Source organism: Gigantopelta aegis, chromosome 4 (assembly GCF_016097555.1).
Source record: "Gigantopelta aegis isolate Gae_Host chromosome 4, Gae_host_genome, whole genome shotgun sequence".
In the NCBI taxonomy this organism is placed as follows: domain Eukaryota; kingdom Metazoa; phylum Mollusca; class Gastropoda; order Neomphalida; family Peltospiridae; genus Gigantopelta; species Gigantopelta aegis.
This window is the reverse complement of record NC_054702.1, coordinates 75,844,790-75,869,607: the sequence shown is the minus strand read 5'-3', so window position 1 is coordinate 75,869,607 and position 24,818 is coordinate 75,844,790. Positions and strand designations below refer to the sequence as shown.

The 24,818-nt window shown below is 34.5% G+C and overlaps 2 protein-coding genes across 3 annotated transcripts in view; one reads left to right on the top strand and one right to left on the bottom strand.

Moving 5' to 3' along the window:
* Positions 1 to 6,540: 6,540 nt before the first annotated feature.
* LOC121371106 (dihydrolipoyllysine-residue succinyltransferase component of 2-oxoglutarate dehydrogenase complex, mitochondrial-like) lies at positions 6,541 to 22,959 on the bottom strand. The gene is made up of 13 exons (XM_041496758.1): positions 22,831 to 22,959; positions 19,278 to 19,308; positions 18,303 to 18,351; positions 15,627 to 15,691; positions 15,271 to 15,342; positions 13,982 to 14,037; positions 13,573 to 13,678; positions 12,707 to 12,966; positions 11,496 to 11,593; positions 10,505 to 10,703; positions 9,692 to 9,775; positions 9,068 to 9,235; positions 6,541 to 8,359 (listed from the first exon to the last, which is right to left on the bottom strand). Exons 1-13 carry the CDS (start codon positions 22,909 to 22,911, stop codon positions 8,225 to 8,227), a joined length of 1,404 nt encoding a protein of 467 aa, XP_041352692.1. The 5' UTR covers positions 22,912 to 22,959; the 3' UTR covers positions 6,541 to 8,224.
* A 24-nt stretch (positions 22,960 to 22,983) lies between these two features.
* The window catches only part of LOC121371104 (prospero homeobox protein 1-like), a 39,545-nt gene continuing 37,710 nt past the window's right edge, over positions 22,984 to 24,818 (top strand). Inside the window, exon 1 of one of the 2 annotated variants that reach the window (XM_041496757.1) lies at positions 22,984 to 23,099. Coding sequence is in view for 1 of the 2 variants with exons in the window: in XM_041496756.1 (XP_041352690.1) it covers positions 23,313 to 23,317 (5 nt within the window). In the remaining variant the exon portion in view is untranslated. Of the gene's footprint in view, positions 23,318 to 24,818 lie in introns of both variants that reach the window. The other variant, XM_041496756.1, reaches the window with a different exon arrangement.

The following is a 24,818-nucleotide window of genomic DNA, read 5'->3' as shown; positions in this document are numbered from 1 at the left end:
CAGTTTAGTTTGACTTAAGAAGAAAGCTAAAAGTATTTTGGAAATAACCAAAAAATACAATTTCTCTGTCCAATTTAGAAAACAATCGACTCAGAAATAATTAACTTGTAGTAAATTCCATAGCATGAAAAAGGGCGTTCCCTGTGGGACGGACTATAGTCCTGTCATACCTTTCAAGGCCAGAGAGTTGCCATATATTAAAGTAATCACCTGCCTGAATATACTAATACGCCTGCATTTTAAATAATAATAAATAAAAATAATTATTATATAAAATTATAGTATTTAAAAAGGAATAATCTGAAAATGTCTGACAAAATGTATATATATGTATAGTTTTTTAATTATCAGAACACACCAAATTTATTTTTTAAACTCAAATTTTTAGCTTCATTGCTCATTGTTTGCTCATTACTTTTAAGCATGCTGTATATGTTCCAGCCTTTATTTTGACCAGTGCACGCCCTAAACTATGCATCTTTGTTCCAACGGTGTCATTTCAAACGTCACGATCATTCCTGCTATAAAATTACATAATACTCTTACTAGCACACCCCTCTCCTGTCCCCTTAACATAATTTGACCAACATTATTGGGCATGTGGGTCTAAATATGTTTAAAAAATGGTTTGTAATAGAAAAATTGGCCATGATTGGCTGTGTAATGTATGTAATCTATGAATAAGAATGTAACATGGTTTTGATAACATTGCGTAACTCTTGGCAAACACCCCCCCCCCATCTCTAAATATTGTTTTGTAGCACATCCCATGACCCCGCCCCTTAATTAAATATTATCTTAAATCGCAATGAAAAGAAGAAACCGCAAAGAAATATCATATCTTCAATAAAATCATAACCGTTACAATGATCGTTCTTCTCCATCTGTAGTGGTATGTGTGTACATTATAATTTATACTCCAGCAGCTAGTGATGCAACATTACATGGTTCTAGTATTTGCTGAAAACATGGAGCTAAGCAAGTCTACCCTCCACCCCGGGGACAGCTGATTGCGGCGGACAGGTGTCTGCGCCGTCTGAAAGGTCATTTACGAAAGCAAGACGGAGCGTGGCTGGCGGACATTTCACACCTTCGGCACGTGGGCAGGTGGGCGCGTACCTCTTACTTAGTTCCGCTTACAGCCAATTACTTGACAATAAGACCACGAAGATAAACTTAACAATGGCACTTGAGCGGAAGACCCTTTTGGAAATTAATATTTACAACTCCGTGAGATTTATTACCACAGCTACAATGTAATAGCAACAATGTAACAGCAACACGCTGTACATGTACGTCTTTGTTTTGTTTAGAAAGTTGGTCTTTCTTTTCTCACCACCTTACGACTCACGGCTTACACGTTGCGAATGCGAAATGAGTGTTGTTAGGTTTACTACTCACGATCTTATACAGTGTGATAAAGCTAAGTTCGGTTCTGTTTCTTTGTTGACAAGTATGCAGATGCGTGGTGTCACTCTGGTATAATGTATGGGGATTGACGACATATTGCAGTGTCGGAACCAACAAGCCAACGTGTCAAATAACTGATATGCAAATAGGAACCCAGTGCTCAGCAAACATGTCGAATATTGTCTTCGTGTTGTCAAGGATTACATTAACAAGAATATGGAAATGTTTTATTTAACGTACTCAACACATTTTATTTACGGTTATATGGCGTCGGACGCAGATAATGAGAGAGGAAACCCACTGTCGCCACTTCATGGGCTACTCTTTTCGATTAGCAGCACGGGATCTTTTATAAACACCATCTCACAGACGGGATAGTACATACCACGGCCTTTGTTACACCAGTTGTGGAGCACTGGCTGTAACGAGAAATAGTCCAATGGGCCCACCAACGGGGATCGATCCCAGAACGACAGCGCATCATGCGAGCGCTGTACTATCGTCCCTTAACAAGAATAAAACATATGCACGCACATATACAGACGAGAGATACCAGCATCGGGGGGGGGGGGGGGGGGGGGGATTTGGGGTGGTCAGTTATATATTTATTATTCACCTTTCATTATCAGCTTCTGAACGTCAAACATTTGGTGTCTTAGAGGAAACCCGCTACAACTAATACATAATCTTCAGAGTTGGGGGGGGGGGGGGGGGGGGTGAGCCCATCCAACGGCACCCGCACTTCCTATGCCTATATCAGAAATGGGCTGCATTTGTCGATCCGTTAACGTGTAAGCAAACCCAGAATATCGCCATGTGCGTACTTTACTTAGAATGGGGGTGGCAGTACGGGCCTACAACTAAAGAAAACGAAACGTTTATTTAACGACTCTCAGTACATGTTTTAGTAGAACCTATTAGTTTCTAAATATATGGTACGTGTAATTAACTGTTATGGTGTCAAAGAAGACAGGGACTTTCGCCATAAATTAGTTTTGTCGATTAATAGCAAACGATTTTCACATGCACTTTCCTGTCGGTCTCGGCTGTGTAGTGGTCAAACCGTCAGCCCGGCTTGGCCCAGAGAGAGTTTTAATGTCGGAATTCTATCATCGATTATCGGTTGTAATCGGTTTGCACGAACCGATCAACTTTCCATTATACAATTATATAAACTAAAAAAATTGAATTATTAAGATCATGCATTCACCTATTGTTGTGTTCATCAGGATAGACCCTACAAATAGCTATTTTATATTTAATACCTGTTCATTATTTGTTTGTTTTTTATATGTACACATGAAAACAAATCCAAACACTAGCATATTTACATCTAAAGTGTATGAACAAACAGTTACGATCGACTATGAATTTTTATAATCGGTCATTGCAGCAATAGTTGTCTTAAGCCTAACCAGTGGCCATGCCAGAGTTGTGGCTTGTGATGGACGTACTTGCACCTTCGATGTACATAGGCACGTTAAAACAGTCTAAGTAAGCATCAGTAAAGCCTTAATGATCCATTTTCGATTATAATCGATCACTGACACATCACTACTTTTTAATGACTTTGAGTGTAATTAAAAGGAAACTCCAGGTTGTAGCCAGTTTCAAACGGAACAGTGTATTACAACTTCAAACAAAAAGACACTCGAAACATGATATTGTCTGACACAAGCGCAACCCACTTGTACCGAGAAGAACAATGATTGTCGGACACGGTTAAACACTCGAGAAATTAGGTGGTTCGTGCTATTGCTTCCTTCAATGTTGTTCCTTTTCCTTGGTGAGCCTGGTTCTCAGTGCCGTCGATGAAACACACTGAGCCGTTTCAAGGATTCGCTACATTGTACACGGCCGTCACTTGGCAGTTGGCGTAAGTGTGTACTTAAAGAATTTTCCGCGTACACGTCCTTTGCCGCAACGATAGTTCTTTTCATACATCGTGAATGTAGTTCACGTTATACAATGGACAATGCAAGATAAAAAGCTAATTTTACCTTCACTTTCAATGACATACGATAACGGGTCTCTATTCTGCTGGACATTTCTGTGGACATAAATTCCAATCTTCATATTATCTTGTTTTGGTTACATTGTAAATAATCCCATAACCCCACCCCCACCCCCCCACCCCCCACCACACTCCGTTTTATTCGGCTTTTCAGATGTTTTTGTACGGTGTTTTTTTTCTTTTTTAAAGTTACTTTTTATTATTGTTTTGTTATTGTTGTAAAACATTTTAATATTATTTAAATTAAAATTAGATGGGTGTTGATAAACAAGTGATGATGTTTTCGCCGCAGTGGCAGAGCTGTATTTGTTTCGTATTGAATCTGAATGACAACACGGATCGATCACCGTCGGTGGGCCCATTGGGCTATTTCTCATTCCAGCCAGTGCACCACGACTGGTATATCAAAGGCCGTGGTATGTACTACCCTGTCTGTGGGATGGTGCATATAAAGATCCCTTGCTGCTAATCGAAAAAGAGTAGCCCATGAAGTGGCGACTGTGGGTTTTCTCTCTCAATATCTGTGTGGTCCTCAACCATGTCTGACGCCAAATAACCGTAAATAAAATGTGTTGAGTGCATCGTTAAATAAAACAGTTCATTCTTTCTTTCTGAATGACAAAACAGTTATCATATATGTAGCATACAATTTATGTAAATAAGGCAGTACTTCTACATAAAAGAAGGGAGAAGATTACTCAAAAAGATTGTCCAGTGTGCTTCCATTGTAAGATGTTTTAACAGTAACAGAGCCTTTTTGATGACCAAAGATACATATTAAATACAGTTTTTGTTTGTTTAGAATATCAGTACATATTTGTTGTTCTGTTTGTACTAGCCCAAGCCGAATTTTTAATATTTTTTTTTGCCTTACGAACAAAATATATACATGTATATTACGAAATAAACTGAAAAATTACTACAAACATTAGCACACGACCGCAAATATATAAATAGGATAAACAGACACTAGAATTATAAACAAGAAAATGTATTCATAACGTAATTTTAGTCGCCCAAAAGGTTCTGTTAATTGGAAACATCTTACAATGGCTGCAAATTCAGAACAGTTCTTTAATGTCACCCTAGCACATTACTTTTATGTAGTGAATATTTATTCTTCAGTTTTGAAATGGTCTTAAAAGAGACTGTCCTGATTTTACTGCCATTATATGCAAGAGGTTTTGGTCTAGTAAAATCTTTTAACGACTAAAAATACATTATAACTGTAGTTTCTTGTTTAGAATATATATATATAGGTTTCCTCTCCAAGACTATATATGTAAAAATTACCAAATGTTTGACATCCAACAGCCGATAGTTAATAATCAAACCAAAAGATTTTAATCAGATATTATGAACCAGTTTAATTAATCAGTGAAAACAAGTCAAAACGTGTTACAATGTTCTTCCTTCCTCCTTTTTTTCTCACCAATCTAGATTACCATGACCTGATCTTGGTTTCACTTTCATGGTACTTTGAGTGCTACTGCTTGGTTAACATCCATACTAAATAAGAATTCATTGGAATGCAATTTCTCGCCTACCATAAACGTACTCGGTGTCACCCTCAGGTGCAACTATAAACCAGGTTTCAATGGTCTAGAGTTTGTGATAAATAGAGCCAAATGCGAAAGCTTAAACCTTAGAGCTTGAAAACGCAGGCGATGCCATCGCCGTTGTCGGAAAAAGTAATGCCTATATCACTCCTTTTGACTTCGTTAAGGCAACACAATGTGACAACCATTCATTCAAATATTTAAAGGGACATTCCCGAGTTTGCTGCCATTTTAAAGATGTTATCGACTAACAGACTTTTAAACGATTGTAATTACATTTCTGCATAAAATATTAGTGGCTGTATATTAAACGTGTTTCTGATCATTGCAATATGTGTACTACGTTACATTTAATTTTATTTCCTAAAATATTGTTTTCTCGTACGTACGAAATTATTTGAAGACAAAATCCAGTTTGGCCTTCTTACAAATATTAAGACGACCACAAACACACTGAATATACAGACACTGATATTCTAAATAAGAAAATATATTTAATATGTAAGTTTAATCGTAGAAATATTTTATTAGTGGGAAACATCTTACAATGCAGCAAACTCGGGAATGTCCCTTTAATAGATTTCTTCTTCTTCGAACGCTCCGACAGGGACGCTAGTAGCTCGAACAAATAGGAAGGAATTGTTTTATTTAACGTCGCACTCAACACATTTTATTTACGGTTATATGGCGTCAGGCATGGTTAAGGACCACACAGATATTGAGAGAGGAAACCTGTTGTCGCCACTTCATGGGCTACTCTTTACGATTAACAGCAAGGGATATTTTATATGCACCATTCTAGACAGTATAGTACATACCACAGCCTTTGTTACACCACTTGTGGAGCACTGGCTGGAACGAGAAATAGCCCAATGGGCCCACCGACGGGAATCGATCCTAGATCTATGGGGCATCAGGTAAGCTCTGCACCACTGATCCGTAGATATATGTAATATTAAATATCCCGCCCCTTGAACAAATAGATAAATTCATCTAAAAAAACCATGAACGTATGGTTAAGTTCCAAGTGCCTTTGAGCGTATACATCGGTCATATTTATGAGAATGGAATTGCAGTAACATAAGGCAATTTCTCTTGTGAATACCGGATACCATCTTTTGAACAATGCATCATCGTAGGGTAATTTTGACATGTAGTCTTAGAGAGGAAAGCCAGCTTAATTTTTCAAATTAGTCGCAAAGCATCGTTTATATTCACCATCCCACAGAAAGAATAGTACATACCAAGGCCTTTAATATACCAGTCATGATGCACTGCCTAAAAAAAGAAACAACTCACTAGGCCCACCAATTGGGATCTATCCCAGACTCACCAGGCATCAGCCTAGTACTTTACCACTGGGCTACATCCCACTCTCTCCCTTTCTAAGTTTAAATGCACGAGTGAACAGTTTTGGCCCAAAAACAGTGCAATGAGTTATTTCCCTAATTTTTATTATAAAAATGGTTAGAAGTATGTAGAATTGTGGATTCATTTTGACTAACCTGCATAAATGACTGATATAATATACTTAAAACAATTGACCTAAAGCAATTATTACAATCAAAGCCATTTTATTACACATTAAGTTAGAATTAACTTTATACATTCAGTTAAAAATACTGTGTTTCATAAATAAACTTAATGTAAATAAATATGCACATTTTCAGTATAAACAGAAATGACAGAGGCTGCATTGAACAGCTATTATTTCAGGGCACTGTACAGGAAGGACTACATACTTATCAGTATATTACTTACTACCTTATCACCCATGTACAGACCAGTCAAAATCATAATGAAAGAAAGCCAATCAGATACTTACATACAAAATACTTTAATAAGACAAAAACAAACAACAAATGAAACCAAAGAAATTATCTTACAAATGAGTAAGGAAGCATGATGCTGTTTATGCCACAATTACAGTATATATATTCAATTATTGGCATGCCCAAATAGCATCGATTATTATTATTATATTGTATGCAATTCAAATTACAATTTTAACATTACTGGTTTCTGAAAAATAATAATTTACAGTGGCCAGTTTGTGAACAGTGACTATATACTTTGTACATTTTTCAAACCAGATAGTATCTTAGTGAAAGAGTATTTTCATGAATTTAGGTTTCGATGACTAAAACTTCCTGTAAGCCTTGTGACCGTATTCTCAATGAAAAAATCAATACTTGGATAGCAATTTTAATATATCTGTACTTAAAGCTTATTATGAATGTATTTCACAAAATAGATCTACCAAAGTGATTATGTCCATCCAGTTAAATGGACGAATTCTAAATCGGAACTGAGTGATGAATGAAAAGGGCAGTATAATTATCTTATCCTGGAGACAAGAAACGAAAGGCCTACAAATGTCAGAAACTACTGTCACCAGCAGTTGAAAGTCTCACATTTATTATTTGATTATGCATCAGAAGTTCTGAAGTATCAGTAAGAAAGAGATTTACAGTGAGATGGCTACATATTTTAGTAACCAAATAATATATTACACAAGAACAAAAATTACTATATATTTACAAACTGTAACAGTGAATGTAATATAATGTAATATAATGTAATATAATGCTAGTGTTTTTAAAGACCTGCTAGGCCAGTTCCATATGCATTTTATTTTGGCTTAGATGTAATACAAAGGCTTTTATTTACTTTACACAGAGAGGATGAAAAATTAATTCTGCAGCATTAAATGTCTCGCCTACCATAAACGTTTTCAGTGCAACTATAAACCAAGTTTCACTGATCTAGGACTTCTAGTTTGTGAGAAATGGATCGAAATGTGAAACTTTAATGTAAAAGTTGATGCTGTTGTCGCAACCCCTGGAAAAGTAATACCTATATCTCACCTTTTCACTCCGTAAAGACGTGACACAAACGGACTAGTCTACACATTTAATGGCCCACTAATTATCTTACGACATTCAAAATATTTTTTGATGTAAACATATAAAACTAATTTTGATGTCAATTACTGGAGAAAAATATTTGGTTGCATGTGTAACTACCAAAATATGTTTCAGGCAGCCTAACACGGATAATAGTAGCCAAACATAATTATGAGGTCAAACCCTGTATAATCTACAAGAAAAATAAAACTGACAAACCTAAGTAAAACCCACATTTGACCTCAAATCACACAAACTGAGACTCAGGAACATAAAATGACCCATTTTCCTCACTAGCAGCTGTCTTGAAGGCAAAATATTTTACAACTTAAATTTTATATATCTAGTAATATCGTTCTTGGATCTTCAACTGCAGATTTAATTTTTCTTAAGAAGAAAACGGCTTCACGACCATCAATCAATCGGTGATCGTAAGTTAAAGCAACATACATCATTGGACGAATCTCAACCTGAAAAAATAAATATTTAAAAACATCAAAACAGAATGACATATGTCTGACGTCATATAACTGTAAATAATATGTGTTGAGTGCGTCATTAAATAAAACATTTCTCTCTTTCAAAACAGAATGAAGAGGCCCCTGTGGACCCCATTAACTTACGAACTGCAACTCGAGTGAATTATTCTACTATGCTCAATCAAATGACAGCCAACAATTTTTTGTGGAAAGAAAAGGAAATATGTACGTTAGCTCAACTTCTCAGGCTATCTGGCATCTAACATATTATTTTAACATTTAGTTGACAGAAAGAAGAAATCTGCTGCTGTTACTGCCCAATAGGTTACTCGTATCAATACAGTAGCATGAGATCTTTGATATGCACTTTCTCCTAGATAGGACAGTAATGGTAAGCATATGTTCTTTCCATTTTCCATGGGTCAAAGAGCTTTAATATGATATACTTGAAGAATACTTATCTAGTCAGAGTATGCAATACAAATACTTATACCGATATGTAGTGTAATCTGTTCATGGACAAGTCATGTGAACTATAATAGTATGATAATCAAATTTGTAACAAAAAGTAACAGGTCGAACTTACAAAGCCTGTTTTAGACTCACACACATGTATTACAAGCATTCACAATGATTAAACACCAGTGTTTAAGAAATACTGGTTTCGTAAAGTTGGCCCCTTTGTACTTAGCAACCTACCTTACCACCGATAGCCACAGGTCTGTCGAAAATACCATGCATGCCAAGAATTGCTGACTGAGGAGGATTAATAATTGGCGTCCCAAACATTGATCCGAACACGCCACCATTGCTGATGGTGAAGGTACCACCATCCATGTCTTCAACAGCTAGAGAACCAGCTCTTGCCTGGAACACAAAGCAACGCATCAATTTCCGTGACCAGTATGGGACAAACAATTTAACTGTAAGCAGCTGTTCATAATTATCAACATTTTTACAAGTGTACAAACCATATGCTAGAGCAGAGATGTCAATGAAAATAACATTGGCAGAAAATCAAAACATTTATTTATGCTTTAAAAGGGAGGGAGCGATTAGTGAAATAAAGAGTACATAATATTCATATAGATTTCACAATTATGACATCAGCGTCTGCTTTGCTAATTAACATGACTAAATTATAATTAGGGGTATTCCAAAAAGATGACATGTGGGACAGGAAGGGTTTAAGTGAAAATAACCACCAAAATAAATTGGCAAATAAAAATGTGAATGGTTCTCATATTTTAAAAACTCATTAAAAAAACAATTTGTTTAAAATCAATATTCCAATATTCTGAAACAGCATTTAGATTTACCAACCTTCTCTCCAAGATCATTAATGGCTTTCTCTATGTCTGCATAATTCATCTTCTCAACATTTCGTATCACAGGAACTACTAGACCCTGGAATATAGACATGGAATATTTTTTTTAATAAATCTGTATAAACTGGTCCTTAATTCCTACCTTTAGTACTGATATCTTTAATATTTACTGAACAAAAGGCAACCATTTATTAAGAATATTGCACCTCATAAATAATACACTGAAGAAAAACAAGTTCCTAGTTCAAAATACCTACAAACTAGTTTATGGAATGTTCTGTACGTTTCACAAGCTTTAAAGCAATCAATTATAATAATTCATGAGGTAAATATTGTAAATCAGGAAATGTTGGCAAGCATAAAATTTCAGCGAATTTAGCTAGGTCATACCAGATGCTAAAATTTCCTGCCCCAAAAGTTAAAGAAATGTACAACAAACTTTTCCAAGAAATTTTGGGCAATAATTTTGTTGGTGATTAACTGAACACACGTCAATGGTTACATGCTATTGATTAAAGCAACAGGATAGCAAACAATAATAGTTAGTAAGCATGTATATCATTGAATTATTTTTACAAAATTTACTTTTTATATAACATCAAAATTGGTCAAAAACAGGATTTCAGCTGATCCTACAACTTAAGCTTATTCTTTTTTAAGTTTCTAATATGATGACAGTGCTAAAGTTCTGTGTGGCTAATATGTCACTTGGATTTCACTAAATTTTAAGACCGCTAATATTTTATGATTTACAGTATTTCTAGATCTATAACACACACAACAATTCTGACGAGGAGTTCCAACTGACCTTTGGAGTAGCCACTGCTACACTGATGTCCACGTAATCACGGTAAACTATTTCAGTTTCATCTATGACAGCATTCACTACTGGCTGGTCTTGGAGAGCATAGGCTGAGGCCTTCACAAAGGCAGACATGAAGCCAAGCTTGAGGCCAAACTTCTTCATAAAAGCTTCCTTGTGTTTACCTCGCATTCCCATAATATTACTGAAAACACAGAAAGAAAATTAGGAAAAAATAAAGTTAAAACAACATTTTAAAAGTGAATATACATCTCAAGCTGTAAAAAAAAATATGATTAACTGTAATTTGTAATAAATTAATTTATTTCAAGTATTAATACTTCAGAATTTTTACAATACTAAACATAGCTTTTCTAAACACAGCTTTTCTTTAAAAAAAACCCTCCAAGAGTACCTATGAGGTACACGATATGCCTGTCAAAAGTAGGTCGCAGTGACCTAGTTATTGTAAACAACACATCACTATCCCCAGTTGTACTTGCATGCAAGGTTTGATGATCCTATATGAATTGATACGAAAGATATGGTCCAGAAATGAAATGTTTACAGACAGATGTACATATATTTCTAACAGAACCCTTTTAACAGCTGAATTTGGATATTAAATACAGTTTCTTATGTCAGTGTGAATATACATAATGTTTATGATCATCCAATAGTTTATAGTAGCTCAAATTCTATTTTACTTCAAATATATATATTTTTCGTACCTATGAAATTAGTGTGAAAAAGAAGTTTTGGCTACTTCAAACATTAGGATAGGAAGAAACACATTGAATATAGAGACACCGATAAAAGGACTATTAATTACAAACATGTTACAATGGTAGCAAATTTAAATAAGTTATTTCTAGACCAAATATTCTATTTATCACGTTTAACACAAAACAGCCACTAATCAAACTGAGCTGGGTTGTTGTGTAACATGTTACTCCTTTCCTAATCTAAATAAAATGGTCAAAGATGTTTGACTAACCCCATATCTATCTCATTAAAGGTTGTTAGCATTGCACATGAATTCTGTGCCTCCTTCAACCTCTCGGCAATACGCAGTCTCATACGGTTCATCTTAATCTGAAATAAAATACATTTTCTTAACATAGTTATATATTGTAGTGTTCCCATTGTCAAAGTTAAAGTTTGTTTGGTTTAACAACACCAGTAGAGCACATTGATTTGTTAATCATCGGCTATTGGATGTCAAACATTTGATAATTTTGACATATAGCCTTAGAGAGGAAGCCCGCTACATTTTGTCGATCAGTAGCAAGGGATCTTTTATATGTTGCCGTCATCCCACAGACAGGATAACATATACCACGGCCTTTGATATACCACTTGTGGTGCACTGGCTGTGTTGACATTGTCAAAAAACAGGATTTTTAAAGTTTTGATGACCAAGCTACATACATGTACATTCTTTTACTTTTCGTTTCTAAATTTAAGGAATGTGGGTTACTGGGACTTAAAATACCTAGTTTGAAGGATTTAGGTCATTAGGTGTTAACCATCAAAAAAAAGTATTCCAAAAAAGAACATGTCATCCTGACCTAATCAACATTTGCAAATATTAGGAGTGGATAAGAATACAGCCATTCAATGCTAACCTGAAACTAGGCTAATTCACAAGTGATATAAATAATAACTGTCAATCAACAACACTGTCAGCTTTTCATAGAACATTGTTAGTGTGAAACATACTGGATATTGTAATATGTTACCAGGCTTTCTGCTAGAGGGTACAATGGGTATGGTGCCATACCCAAATGTTTTTGCAGATTTTTTTGATTTTTTGGAAGTTTAATAATAACTCTTATCATTAACCCTAACCCTAACCCATTTTTTTTCTGGGGGATGCCCCCAATACCCCCTACAGTTGCATTCAGCACACACATTGTAAATATTAAATTTCTTGTCATTAACTACATTTTATCAAGGCAATATTAGGAACATAATCATTGACCTACACACAAGGAATACAGAACGTGGCACAATTATCTAACCCGTCCGACATCTTCATAAAACCATGGCCATTTTAATACATCCAGATTATTTCAAAATGGTGCATCTGCTTTTTGTTTTCTTCTTTTTTAAAAACAATAATAGCTTTAGCAGTGTTATGCTGGGATGGGGAATGTGTATCTGGGTGTGGAGTTTTTCCCCACCACAAATGAACCTCGAACTTACCCTCTGCTCTGACCTGGTACCCATCATAGGCTGTAACTGAGGTGCTTGCGAAGGCTTGATGGAAGAGGTAGGCTTTGACGTCTTTGGTCCTGTAGGAAGAGGCTGTACAGGAGGAGGACTAGTTGGGATGGGTCCAGCCATAGACGGTGTTGGGGGTGGTGCTGCTGCTGCTGCTGCAGCTGGCTCTGGAGGGGGTGGTGCTGCGGCTTTCTGTGGAGGTGGTGTTGTAGCTGCTGCAGCTGGCTTAGAAGAGGCAGCTCCTGCGATAAATATTGACACATATTCACGTGGGATTTTCTATACATCTAAAATATCAGTCCAAAGTGAAAAATAAAAGCTGATATTATCTTTAAAATAATGGAAATTATATATTTTAGTGAAAGGTTATTTTTAGCATTTCAGTTTACTATAAAAATTATTTTTTGCAAAACAAGATGAAATGTAATAAAAAGTTGAGAAATATACAACATTCCTTGGTTTTGAAAAAAATTATAAATACCCTGTACAAGAACTGGGGGTGGGTTGGGAGAGGGGCCTATGACCCAAATGTAAAAATGTGTGTCCTACTCTATATAAATAAAAATAGTCTGGCTTGTGATACTGTGACCCATCCAACAGACATTGTGCCTCCCCCACACCCCTCACCACCACCACAGATGTCATTCCTAAGGGTTTGCTTAATCATACCAACTTTTCTGTCATTATTTCTTCATTTGGTTTATTTAGACTAGGGATTTCTTTTTCTTCTCCATTTTCAGAGTACAATCTGTTGGACTTACTAAAACCAATAGACAATTTTCTTGTGCTACTGCTATATGTCTCAGTTTCTGTTCAATAAGTGGTAAAATATGTGTGTGGTCCAATACCTATTTTTATTCTACATAACTGCTGTCCAGGGTTTACGGTATCGCCATCAGCAACAAATAACTCCTCAATCACTCCAGCCACAGGTGATGGCACTTGGAGAGAAGTCTAAAAAAAAAAAAAAAAAGTTTTTTTTACTTGAAAAATACAGTATTTTTATAGCATTTCATTTAATGTAAAAGGGAAAAATTATTATTTTGTTTTGTAGCCAAGTTATGATAAGTCTTAGAGGTACAAATGTTTTATATTTTATACAATACTCTTACAGTTTATATTGGGGCCAAATTGTTCATTTATCTCATTATTTAAACTGTCTATCTAAGAAAACAAAAATTGATGAAGAGAAATTTTAATTGAATCATGAATTAATTTTTACCTTAAATTTGAGTTGAATCATCAATTAATTTTTACCTTGTCAGTCTCAATTTCTGCAATAACTTCATCCTCCGATACAGCATCACCTATAGCTGAAAAACATCAAATTCAATTCTTTGAACTAAAGAGAATCAACTCCAAAGTCCATTATACTAAAACATGAGGAGTGTGCAAAAGACTGCATTAAAAAATAAAGATTTTCTATTTGGTCAATGCAGATTTAACAAGATCACACACTATTATATACTTAGTTTATAATATTTACTATCATTTTAAAGGAACATAATTGTTTCAAGTATGGATGTTATTAAGCTGAAAGCAGTAACTAAATATCTTCTTCGGAAAAATATGACTCCCTAGACAATCCATGAAAATGTGACTAATACACTTAGCAGGGAACAATCTTTATATGTTATAGTGTATACAGTCGGTTGTAGTTAATAAGGGGTCAAATGAACATTGAAAATTAACCAAACCGGACATCCAAAAACAGCATTGAAAGTTAAATGCACAAATTTTTTAAAATGTTGAATATACAGTACGAAACTCCCAAACCAGGAATTTGTTTTATTAATCTCATCAAACATATTGCAAAATGTTGAAGACACAATATTTTCTGCCAGTAAATTACTGTCGAGTACACTGAAACTTTAATGTTCAAATTTAGGTGTCAGTGCATTTAGTTTTGATCACTGTTTTAGGCATGAAATAGAAGCACCCCGACTCATCTCATACATAGAAACTGAAAAGGGTTTTGACTGTGTGAACAGTTATGAATAGTTCCATAACAAAAAACAATAAAACAATATATTGTTTGTTTTATTTAATGTCATCATTAGAGCACAATGATTTATTAATCATCCGACTGCTGGATGTCAAGCATTTGGTAACTGACATATAGAAATCTTAAGAGAAATCTTGCTACATTTTTTCATTAGAAGATTATTTTTATATGTACACATCACAGCCTTTGATATACCAGTTGTAGGGTACTGATTGGGAAAGCAAAAAACAATCGGAGAATGGGTCCATTGAAGGGGCTTGATCCTACATCTCAAGCACCTCAGGCTCTAACTTAGCTTCATTCTGCCACTCTTGCACACAATGCACCAGCTTCTGTTTCTGAAACTCAATATCGCTATAAGTTGCTTCCCCACCCTCCCCAATCACCTGACCTATAACCCTCTGTTGTTAAACTGAAAGCCAACTTACCAGGAAAAACACATGGTTCTAGGATGATGTCATAGCTGCTGTGAAATATTTGCTAGGGTCCCAAAATAAAACATTGTATCACAAATAAGATGATATTCAGTAAATGAGCTAACCTTTCTCCCATCTGATGTCTCCTTCTGTGACAGATTCAGCAAAAGGTGGAGTGTTAACAATTTTGTCTTCATCTAAAATATACACATAAAACATAACACTGACAATTATTAATTAGTAGTAAATAGTGTTGTACTTTGGTGCAATAAAAAACCTTCTGACATTAATTTAAAAGATATATTAAAGCTACACGTTAAATATTAGCTTTAAAAAGTAATGTTATTTGCACATATTACATTTTCTGTTACGTTTGTGCTTACTACATCTCACAAACATACATTTTAAAATAAACTGCGATGTCCGTTATAAATGTTTTCAGTGAATACACAGCACAATTTATAAAAAGAAAACAACCTACATATGACTGAAGACCTGTGAATGCTACGACTTCCATTTCCAACAACCTGGATCCGGTTCAAATATCTAAAGAAAAAATGGGTAACAATTAATGAATGGTGCACAATCTGTATTAACATAGGTTTAAAGAACAATAATTTGAGAACTTTATTGACACTTTATAAAGAATATTTAAGACATTTTCAACGACTATTTTTCAGCTATAAAATATCCTACTATAGATATTTTCTTTTATTATGTATACATTCGACAACTTAGAAGTGCTGATTACCAAAAATAATACACATGAAATATAGCTTCCTATGTATTATTTTTATTAATCAGTACTTCCTTTTTCTTTATTCATGACATATTAGAAAGTATTTGGTAAAATATATGATTCTAAAATAGTCACTAAATACTGATGGCATGTTATTAAATCTTATAAATGTCCAATAAGATAAGATGGCTGATCAAATTTGCCGACATCAAAGAACTACTTGTGACATCACACGATATTTGCAGCCAAGAACAGATTATTTCAATAATATAAAGTCAAAATCATTTCGATATATTTATATATGTGTAATTGAAATATGCTCAAATTAACAAATCTCGACTCTGGTAATGCTGCTTTAACAAAAGAAGCACTTTGAACCATCAGCTCAAGTTTAAGAAAAGACATTTTTCTTGTAGCGCTTCATTACCCCGAGAGCTTAATTATTCCCAAGGTGATCAACTGGAATAAAACGTCTGTACCGTGTTCGCTAATTAAATATGTATTAAGGTAAATCTTCTGAGAGGATTACAGAAGAATCTGAGATAAAGATCTTCTTTGTTCCTTTGTGTAACAAAATCCTCTCACCTTGATTTCTTCATAGAGCTCTGCATGATTTATTACAATTATTGTTAAGTCAAGATGTGCATGCCTAGTTGCTTGTTTAGATTAGATATTAATATTTATAATCACTACAGCAATGCATTATGAGAGAAGAAAATAAAAGTTAAAAGTTTGTTTTGTTTAAAGACACCACTAGAGCACATTGATTTATTAATCATTGGCTACTGGATGTCAAACATTTGATAATTCAGTCTTAGAGCGGAAACCCACTACTTTTTTCCTAGTTGCAGGGATCTTTCATATGCTCCATCCCACATACAGGATAGCACATACCACACCAGTCGTGGTGCCCTAGCTGCAACAAGAAATAGGCCAATGGACCCACTGACAGTGCTTGATCCTAGACCAACCGCACATCAGGGCTAGCGCTTTACTACTGGGTTACATTTTGCCCCGAGCTAAAAACATAATCAAGTACCAACAATATTTGGAATAATGTTTACAAAATAGTGTATCCATACTTGAAATATTTTTATTCAAATTTAATTTTAAGATTTAGCCAGTGTAATATAATCCAAAAAAAAAATCCCCGCCACATAACAATCATAGCAGTTTACTATGCCATAGTAAAAAACAAAATGTAAAAAACACTGGATTATTACACATATGGCCTAAAATATCCGAGTCAGCGATGCACATGCAATATTTTTTTTTTAATAACTGCAGTGCAGATTGCTTCAAGTTCTCTAAGCATTGATTGGCTGCCTTAAAAAAGAGAGCATTTGATTTGTTTTCTATTCTGACTTAAACTTGTTTCCATTACACATATAAAATGCAATATTTTCACACAGTGGCTTTTATTTAATACAGCAAGATGCTATTTTCTAATGCACGTAGGCTGAAATGAAAGGATGCTCAGGGCTACATCATCAATTTTCTCACAACAGCTTAATCTGTAACTCCTCATAGCTAATTAGTTATTATCTAATTCCGAAACATTTAAGCTATCTTATATTCAAGTCATTGATGAGGTGTGTAATGTTAACAATCTTTGATATCATTAGTATTCAGCCAGGCCAGGTCACCCAGTGACACGTAACCTGTGACATGAATAAAACACACGGGAGGGGCAAAGAGAATACAATTAGAACATCAACAGTGATTAATCTTACGTGTCAGAGGAAGTTATATGCAAATTACTAAATATTTCATGGAACAATGTTTCAAAATCTTAGGTAACCAAGGTTTGATTTTGTGAATTATATAATTTCTATAAATAGTAAATTGCCGTATCAGCAGAGATGGAAGTGGGTTAGAAAAACAAAACACCCAGAAATTTTAATATTGGTGGATGGGTACTGAGATTGGTCCAAAGGTTAGGGTTGTTCAGAATGTATCCAAAGTATCAAATGATACCTTGTAGTAAGCTTTGAATGATTAATATGATTTTTTGGGGGGACAAACAGCAGAAAACCTGAATTCACTGTACAGACGATTAAAAATGCAGAATTGCAACTAAAATTGGGAAAATTTTCACCTCTGAATCAGTTACTTTAAATCTGCATTGAACAAGATGAGTGTTCACCTCAGACTGCCATAAAAAGAATGCTCTTAGTTCAAACTATCTTTTGAAACCCCATCATCCATCCATATCGCCCTTATTGTGTATGGCTACGTCTAATTGACTTTGGATACACATTTAAAAACATTCACAACAGTAATAATAATAGATGTTTTGGGACAGTTTAAACTTTTTCAATAAAAAAAATCACATTACATGCCTGTTTAAATTGATTCTGGAGCTTTTACTTTCAAACTACATGTGACAAATGCTGAATAAATGAACAGAAAACTCACATGTGTCTGCATGAACTGTTGCCAAGAAGACATGTCTTGTAAAGTGTATCTGAAACATATAAACAGCACCATTTAAACACAACACAAGGTAACATTAGAAAATACTGCTTATCCCAGACATAATATTTAACATCAGGTGATTTCAAAGTTTCTTATTATTATTTGTTGATTTTGTTAAAGCTTATTTTATGAATTTATCAAGAGTGGGATGATGAATCGTGGTTCATAACAATCATAGTTTTAGGCCCCCAGTTTGATGCATTGTTTTCCCATTTGCGTACAATTTTTGTTTTTAAATGGGACATGTATCAGTTTCCGTAGCTTGCACTCTGCTAGGAAACCCTATGACGCAGACAGATATTTTGCCAAATGACAGTGCTTGATTCTGCTGCACGTGACATGTTTGTATGGGCTATCAGAGTGGCGGTGATCCTAGGCCCGATTCAGACCCAGTACCGACCCTGTGAATTTTTTTGCCAGAACAGTAAAAATTGTTACTCCCCACACTGGCATACTTGAGGAAAATACTGTAAAATAAATTGAACTGTGGAGTAAATATTTAAAATCAAATGGAAAATTTTAAAACTAAAACTAAAACTGATCAATGTGTTCTTTGTGTTATACTGGAGTTAAACAATTAGTTGAATGTGACTGATCCAACAGATGGCACTGATGGGCTAGCTCTAGGTAAGCAGACGATTTGGCAAAATTATCTATTAACCTTCCTAATTTGTCGAAACCCAGTTAATTTTCAACAAAATATAGCAATAATTAAGTGAAATTATGTAGCCAAATTAAAATATAACTTACAAAATTGCAGTAAAGCAATCATGTTTCTCTCAAATAGTTTCTAAAATTGATGGCTGCCTGATGGGACTGTATTTATAAATTGAAATTCTTAAGTCAACCCCAACCAACAAATTTTATCACAGGTGACCTACAATTTTCCATTATAATAGAAATATGAAATCTTACCAGGTCTTTCTTGACAATTGGACACATTTCCCTAAAAATAAAAAAATAAAAAATTAGATATACATACAAAATTCAATCCATCAGTACACTAAGTAAAATCATTAACAACGTAAGTTAACGAAGTGTTAACAGTTATGACTAAAACTTTCTTGCATTAGATATGTACCTGGTGCCCTTCTACTGGGTTCCTCTATTTGACAGCACATACCTTCTAATTAGGGAATAATTATGTAGTATTTGACCATTTGCAGATGTTAATGCAGATTTTATAGTCGCAAACTGAGTTTTATCAGCGACGGTAAAACGGATATTCTAATTCTCTCTGTGTATAACTCAAAATTTGAATGGCTAATCAAATCCTTGCCTTGATGAACAGTCTGGCACCATTGTAAAAACACGGACTGACATGGTGACAAGTTAGCTATGACATTAAACAAGTGTGTCTTGGCATTAGTTGTGTTTCGTTTTTGAAATCTGATTATGTCCAAAATATTATGGCAATTTCCAACTTCTTACTACTGCTAATAACTTTGCGACGTGAGCTGATTTTCGGTGAAAAAAACATCCATTTTACCGACTAGCTTAAGGCCTGAGAATGTGTCATTTTTCTATCCACTCCCGAAAACCATACTATGCAGTTACTGATGTGAATCTCATGATTTTGAAGTAAATCAACAAAACCAGCTTGTTCAAGACCGAAGCGTCCCAATCATCTTGCCAAGTCAAAAAGATATATTGGTTAATATATTAAAAATCTCTGCAGAGGATACCAATAATGACACAGGACAAATTCAAATCAGAGTTGGCTGCAAAATGTGACTTTTCAAATCCAACATGACTGAGTACTCAACAAAATAAACATCTTTATTGACAATAGTCAACAAGAAACACTTTTATATCTCCATCCCAACTGAGGGAAGCTCCAATTTCATATACTGTGAAGTCTGGAGACACGAAAATTAGTCTGTCAAAATAATATATTTGGTGGCAGGTGCAGATCTAGCTCGAGTGTCCTCTAGCATTATTCTGTTATATGTGAGAATAACGCTAGAGATGACTGTGTGCAATACTTTGGAAATCTTGAACAAGCAAATGGTAGCCAGCTACTGTGTCTAAATTACGGTATGCATTTTGTCCTAAAACTGATGTCACAGACATTTAGTTCAATTATCCCCGAGTCTAGTATGCATAATATGACCCCTAAACATTAGTGAGACAGTCAAATCACATCTCCACACACTTTGTCCTATGTCAGAACAACAATAATGGAGTTTCACAAAGGGGCATCAGGTTTTTTAGTCTAGGGTTGATATAACAAAAAATAGGTTACGAAAATTTAGATTCACGTGAACAAAGAGCGAATGAAACAATCATTCTCGCAATTTTCAGAGGCTTGACGCAGTTATCTCTAGCATTATTCTCATGTATAATAACACTAAACGACACTCAAGTTAGTGCTGATCCAGAATTTTTTAATAGGGGGGCCCAAAACATGCTGTTGTTTTTGAAAATAGAATTTTAAGGTCCTTGACAGGTGGATGGGATATTGACAATATTTGTTTATTCTGTAATATATAGTGTTTGGGGCCCCACCTGAATTCGCACCTGGGTGATTTGTAGTCCCGAGTACTCTGCTGTTCGAGAGCTAGACAGACTTTTGTACAGTTATGATCGCTCTCTGCTGTCAGATATCACTTTATAACGAAAACGCGGAATGGCTGACTACCACATCATAGACAAAGATTACTGCTCTAACACAACAAAAATTCTAAGACACTAAATACCTTTACATTGATAATTTTCGAGATTGCCGATACCAAATATAAAGCGAAATATTTGTTATCGGCGAATTCAAAAATTATTAATGTAAAGGTATTTAGTGTCAAACTTAGAATTGTTGTATTAGAGTGGGAATCTATGTCAACCGTGCCCAGAGCAATATTTTTGGCGAGTAGATTATTTTGTCAGAATCAAACTGTCACTGTAACACATTTTAGTTTACTGTATTAGTCAGACGACACAAATATCGACGACCAAAACAGTAAACGTACACTTCCGTGTTTCATGCTATGTTTGTGAACCATGATCGAGGTGTTTCGAATGCTTTATTAACCACAATCGGAAAGCCTCGAGACATCTCAGGGTTTTCAGATTGTAAATGAGCTCACAAAGCTGTAGACCAATTGCTTGTAGCCAGTTCATTTGCACCTAACATTGAGCTAAATGTTACATGGCAGGAATATGCTAAATAAATAAAAAGCCCTTGAGAATTCTTTCCATCTTTTACTGAAAGAGTTCCGTTTTTTCCCCAACATTTGGGGTACTGAATTAGTTATATCAACTACAAATGACATAGTGCCTAGGCCTGGATTCAAACTCCAGACAATCAGGACTGTAGTCGAGCACTCCAACCACTCGACCATACAGTGTATTAACAAGTGACACTGCATTTTAATAGTTCTCATTGTGTGTATTTTGATGGAATGAACCAAACGTCTACAGAATAAAACGAAGATTTAGTCCCATAATGCCTCATTCTGTCTCCTGTGCTATATTTCTTCCAAAAGCACCCTTGTGTAGGAAATTTTATACAGAGTAGTCATAATGTCCAATTTTTTAACGGCAAAACATAGCGATACTGGATTATGAAATATAAACATTATGTTGGTTTTATAGAACAAATCGTTTTAAAAGGTATTGTATATAACTGTTGCTAACCCTAACCCTAACCTTGAACTAATTGTAACAAAAAAATTTTTTTAAATATATTTGTGGTGAAAATATGGAACTCTTGCAATGTAGCCATCAGTACACTTGTCGGAATCGTATAACCCAATTAAAAAAAGGTTTATATATATATATATATATATATATATATATATATATATATATATCCATACTAATACATGTAATTGATATGTTGCCTGGCGTGTAACAATCTTGAATTGGCTAGTGTGGTTTTTTTCATTCGGCTAGTGTGGGTTTTTTCATTCACTAGCCCGTTGATGAGTAAATATAAAGCACTGCTTTGCACCCTGCAGCCATTCAGTGTTTTTGCTATAGAGTGATCTCCGACGGCAGAGAGCGATCATAACCGTACAAACGTCTGTCTAGCTCTTGAATGACAGAGTACTTAAGCTAGGTGGTTTGAATTTAATTTTAAAAAGGGTGGCCAACAATTTGACACTGACCGTCAGTTCAAGGGTAAATGTAATCTTACAGAGTAGCTTCCCCTTGCGTTCATACATTTTACTTCAAATTTGAAGCAATCTAAGATTATTGAACCATTTCATATTATTTACATATTAAAGAGGGGAATTATGATGTCCATTTTAAAATACGTGTTGTGTAATGTGACTCAAATATAGCTGGGACAGTACTTAAAACTGTTTACAAAATACATTCACAGGAAGGTGACCGTAGGCTTAGCCCAAATGATCGAAAGCTCTCGCCTCAATCATTATTATATCTGTCAAAAAATGTGTACAATATCATTATTTTTGTGTGTGCATTTCTTCATTAATTTACTACGTCCTGTATCTGTATTACTTGCCTTTGGCTTCGCTGCCTGCGATCTACAGACAGAAAACAATCTCATATAACGCGGAAAGATCCGCAATCTTGACACAAGCATGGCGGCCTTAGTGAGCCACCGGCCGAGTGCGCAAACTCCGGAGGTCACTTTTGTGGGTCAGTGCGGCGACAGGTTAGAGTTGAAGAGCTCCCAATCAGATAACGTGTTCATTGTTCCTCGCTCAGCTATAAGTGCAACGTTAAACTCTAGTCTTGTCCACACTCGGTAACGTAACAAAACGAAAGCAGGTAAGAAAGAGTCTCTTTTTCAAATTTACACTTAGCAAGTTAACTTTGTCGGACAACATTTAATTTCAATTGTTGACGAAGAGAACGTCAATGGAGCGGTGATGCTGACAGCGATTTTATTCTTTGGAAATTAAATCTACTTGCCTGAGATATACTCATCCGCAGCTATACATCTAGGAAGTGATTTCAAATCGTTCACATTTCAACACGAACATGCAGTATGTATATAATTTGTCTGTGTTGTCTACTGTGTGTATAGTATTCTGTGTCGTTATCGCAAAGTAGAACGCATTGACAATACGGTACTCAGTTACTAATGTAAAAATATAAAATTATGCGCAAATAAATATATTTTTAAACTATCAAAAACAGAATTATATTTTAACCACTTGTTTAAATAGCTAATATAGACGATTAAAACCCCACAAAACAAGCGCAAAACTCGAACAAAATGAAAACTATATTAGATACTGGTTCTGTAATGAGTGGCTCTTTAAGAAGTTGATTGCCGTAATATTACATTTTAATACTTGGAAACCGACTCGGTATTACAATAATACAAAAAGGCATGCTATTAACTTATTTAGAATAGGATTTGTATTTTATAAACTACATATCTCTTTTTAAATTTAATGTTACCGAGATCGTTCTAATTTATTTTATATGTAGGGTCTAGATTGCTTACAAATATTCCATAACAAAACAGAACACATGCAGAAATTTATTATTACAGAAACTAAGTTCGGCATGTATTTTTAAAATAAAATAGCCTGTTTGTAATTATTTGCTTCGAAACTGAAAAAAAAAACCCTACAAAAACAAACAGAAATAAATCGAGAAACTATTTGGCTCCTGTAATGTAATACGGCTTACTATTAAATTAAAAAGTCAAAAATAAATTATTCCATACAACTGTTTTGTGGTTGTTGTTGTTGTTTTGTTTAGTGTTGTTGTTTGTTTTGTTTTTGTTTTGTTTTGGGGGTTTTTGGGGGGAGTTATTTTGTATTTCTTGGTTATTGCTTTTGAAACTGTCAATTTAAGATATTTTTGTATACGTATATCTTAATATTTCTGTCAACATATGTTTAAATGTATTAGTGTATTATGCTATTCAGTAAAGGTATACATATTATGTGCAGTTACAACAACTGATTGCTGGATTTCTAATTTTGACATTTTAAACTATTATCAGAAAACTACATATGAATCGATTGTATCAATATTCATTTGCATTGTACGATACCATAACAAAACCTCCACAGTGCACATTTTCTTTAATCAATGGATTTTTTTTGCACCCTGATATTATTTCTTTATGTTTCACTATTACATAACTAAGAACCCCATTTTCCCAGGCAAAAGGAAATTTTAAAAATCCCAAAACAACAAACCAAAAATGGAAAATAATAATCCTCTCCAAATGAATAATCGGACACATGTAAAATAAACAGATGACATAATTGATATAACCAAATTTTTAAAAATTAATATTATATATGGGTGGGGGGATTCGACTTGTATTTTATCTTTTAAGAAATTATTAAATTTTGTTGCACTGAACATGTGTGTTAGTAGACTATATCAGTCCTATAAAACAAAATATTATTTTAAAATCGTATTTAAAACTACAAGTTATATAAATATACTGTGGTATATAATATAACAGTGAAAGTTTAGTTTTACATCAACCATATTTATTTAAATGCATATATATGTTTA

Excerpts from the sequence above, each read along its gene's own strand:
- LOC121371106 (XM_041496758.1), bottom strand. The coding sequence starts at position 22,911 with ATGCTTGTGTCAAGATTGCGGATCTTTCCGCGTTATATGAGATTGTTT. Across the intron at positions 14,038-15,270 it reads AGACATCAGATGGGAGAAAG|CTATAGGTGATGCTGTATCG; the intron begins GTTAGCTCATTT and ends GATGTTTTTCAG. Across the intron at positions 8,360-9,067 it reads CTGTGGCTATCGGTGGTAAG|GTTGAGATTCGTCCAATGAT; the intron begins GTAGGTTGCTAA and ends TTATTTTTTCAG.